This window comes from Homalodisca vitripennis, unplaced genomic scaffold (genome assembly GCF_021130785.1).
Source record: "Homalodisca vitripennis isolate AUS2020 unplaced genomic scaffold, UT_GWSS_2.1 ScUCBcl_10302;HRSCAF=19123, whole genome shotgun sequence".
Lineage (NCBI taxonomy): Eukaryota > Metazoa > Arthropoda > Insecta > Hemiptera > Cicadellidae > Homalodisca > Homalodisca vitripennis.
In genome coordinates this window covers 6289-7624 of record NW_025786412.1, presented here as the reverse complement: position 1 = coordinate 7624, position 1336 = coordinate 6289, and the positions used below count along the sequence as shown (strand labels likewise).

General features: G+C 46.3%; 1 protein-coding gene across 1 annotated transcript; it reads right to left on the bottom strand.

The window, feature by feature from the left end:
* Positions 1-781: 781 nt before the first annotated feature.
* LOC124374821 (predicted GPI-anchored protein 58) lies at positions 782-1093 on the bottom strand (the record flags this gene model as incomplete). The annotated part of the gene is made up of 1 exon (XM_046832970.1): positions 782-1093. A coding segment is annotated over one exon (312 nt), but the record flags the coding sequence as incomplete, so codon positions are not given.
* Positions 1094-1336: the final 243 nt, after the last annotated feature.

The following is a 1336-nucleotide window of genomic DNA, read 5'->3' as shown; positions in this document are numbered from 1 at the left end:
AAACAAAATGTGTACACTTGCACCCTTACCAGCACAAATACAGTTCTACATGTAGTTGTTCTCTCGAAAATTGGGGGCCTTGATATTTTGTGTAGAAAGGGACTCGTGGGCTTTTTCGTTTAAACGGGTTTAACCATGTTATCTCAATTTTAATTGTAAAACCCAATCAACCATTGTTTTGTATGAAGGGTGGGTTGTAAAACATATCCATTGCCGGTACTTAAAACATCCTCAGTGCGTTCTCTTTCTGTACACCCGTACAGTTTTGCTTGTTTGAAAGAATACTGGTTCCAAATGCTCTGACAGTTCACATCCGAGTCACCAAATGAGGCCGATCACATCTATCACCACTGTCTCGACTCTCTCGTGCACCGTCACAAGCCATTCCTCTCTTGCACCTGTCAGTTGTCGGGCATCTTCGTGCCAAGGACCTTTGCTTTTCCATCTTTAACCTTGCCCTCTAAAGACATCCATGTGTTAGGTACAAAGGACAAGGTACAAGTGTATGCATGGGAGGCCATCTTCAAAGGCGATGTTCTTGGGTGACATCCTTCAAGGTCATGCTTCTATTGAGAAGGCAAAATAAATGTCTCCTTGGTAAAGAAATGATTGGTCTTGCGAAGGAAGAAATATTTTCGAACCATAATGCTAGTAAAAATAATTACAATAAACATTAGCAGTCAGTAAGAAACTATGGGCCTATTATTATAATTTGGAATTGGATAAAATTTGAATCTCTTTTACAAAACTGGAAAAGAAGTAATGTTCAAAGGCTGTCAATCTATTTATCTACTGCTATATACTGGGGGGAGCTCGGGTCTGCTGCCGAAGGGCTGCTGGTGTGGCTGGTGGCAGGGCTGCTGGCTGGATGCTTGGGGTGCTGGTGGGCTGGCTGCGTTGGATGCTCGGGGGGCGTGTTGCTCCGGGGCTGGCTATGTGGGGTGCTGGGCTCTGCTAAGGCGGGGGCGGGGCGGAGCGTGCTGCCTGGCTGGGGTGGGCTGGGCTGCTGCTCTTGGCTGGCTGCTGTGCTGCGGGCTCGCTGCTGGGGCTGCAATATTGGATGCTTGGCTGGGCTGGCTGGCTCGCTAGGGTGCTATCTACAAAAAAAAATAGGAAATCCCATCTTTTCCATTAATTTTGCGAGTAAGTTAATTCACAAGAAAAATCTTGTAACCCAGCAGCCTCTGGATTTCCTCGTATGTTACAGATTTCAAGGCCATTCTGCTGCCAAGGACATTTACTTGGGGTCACACAACTGCCCCTGGCAGTAATCTGTATCCATGTCAACTCTACTGAACCGGAAAGCAATTTGCAAAGGTACACCAAATATTAGGCC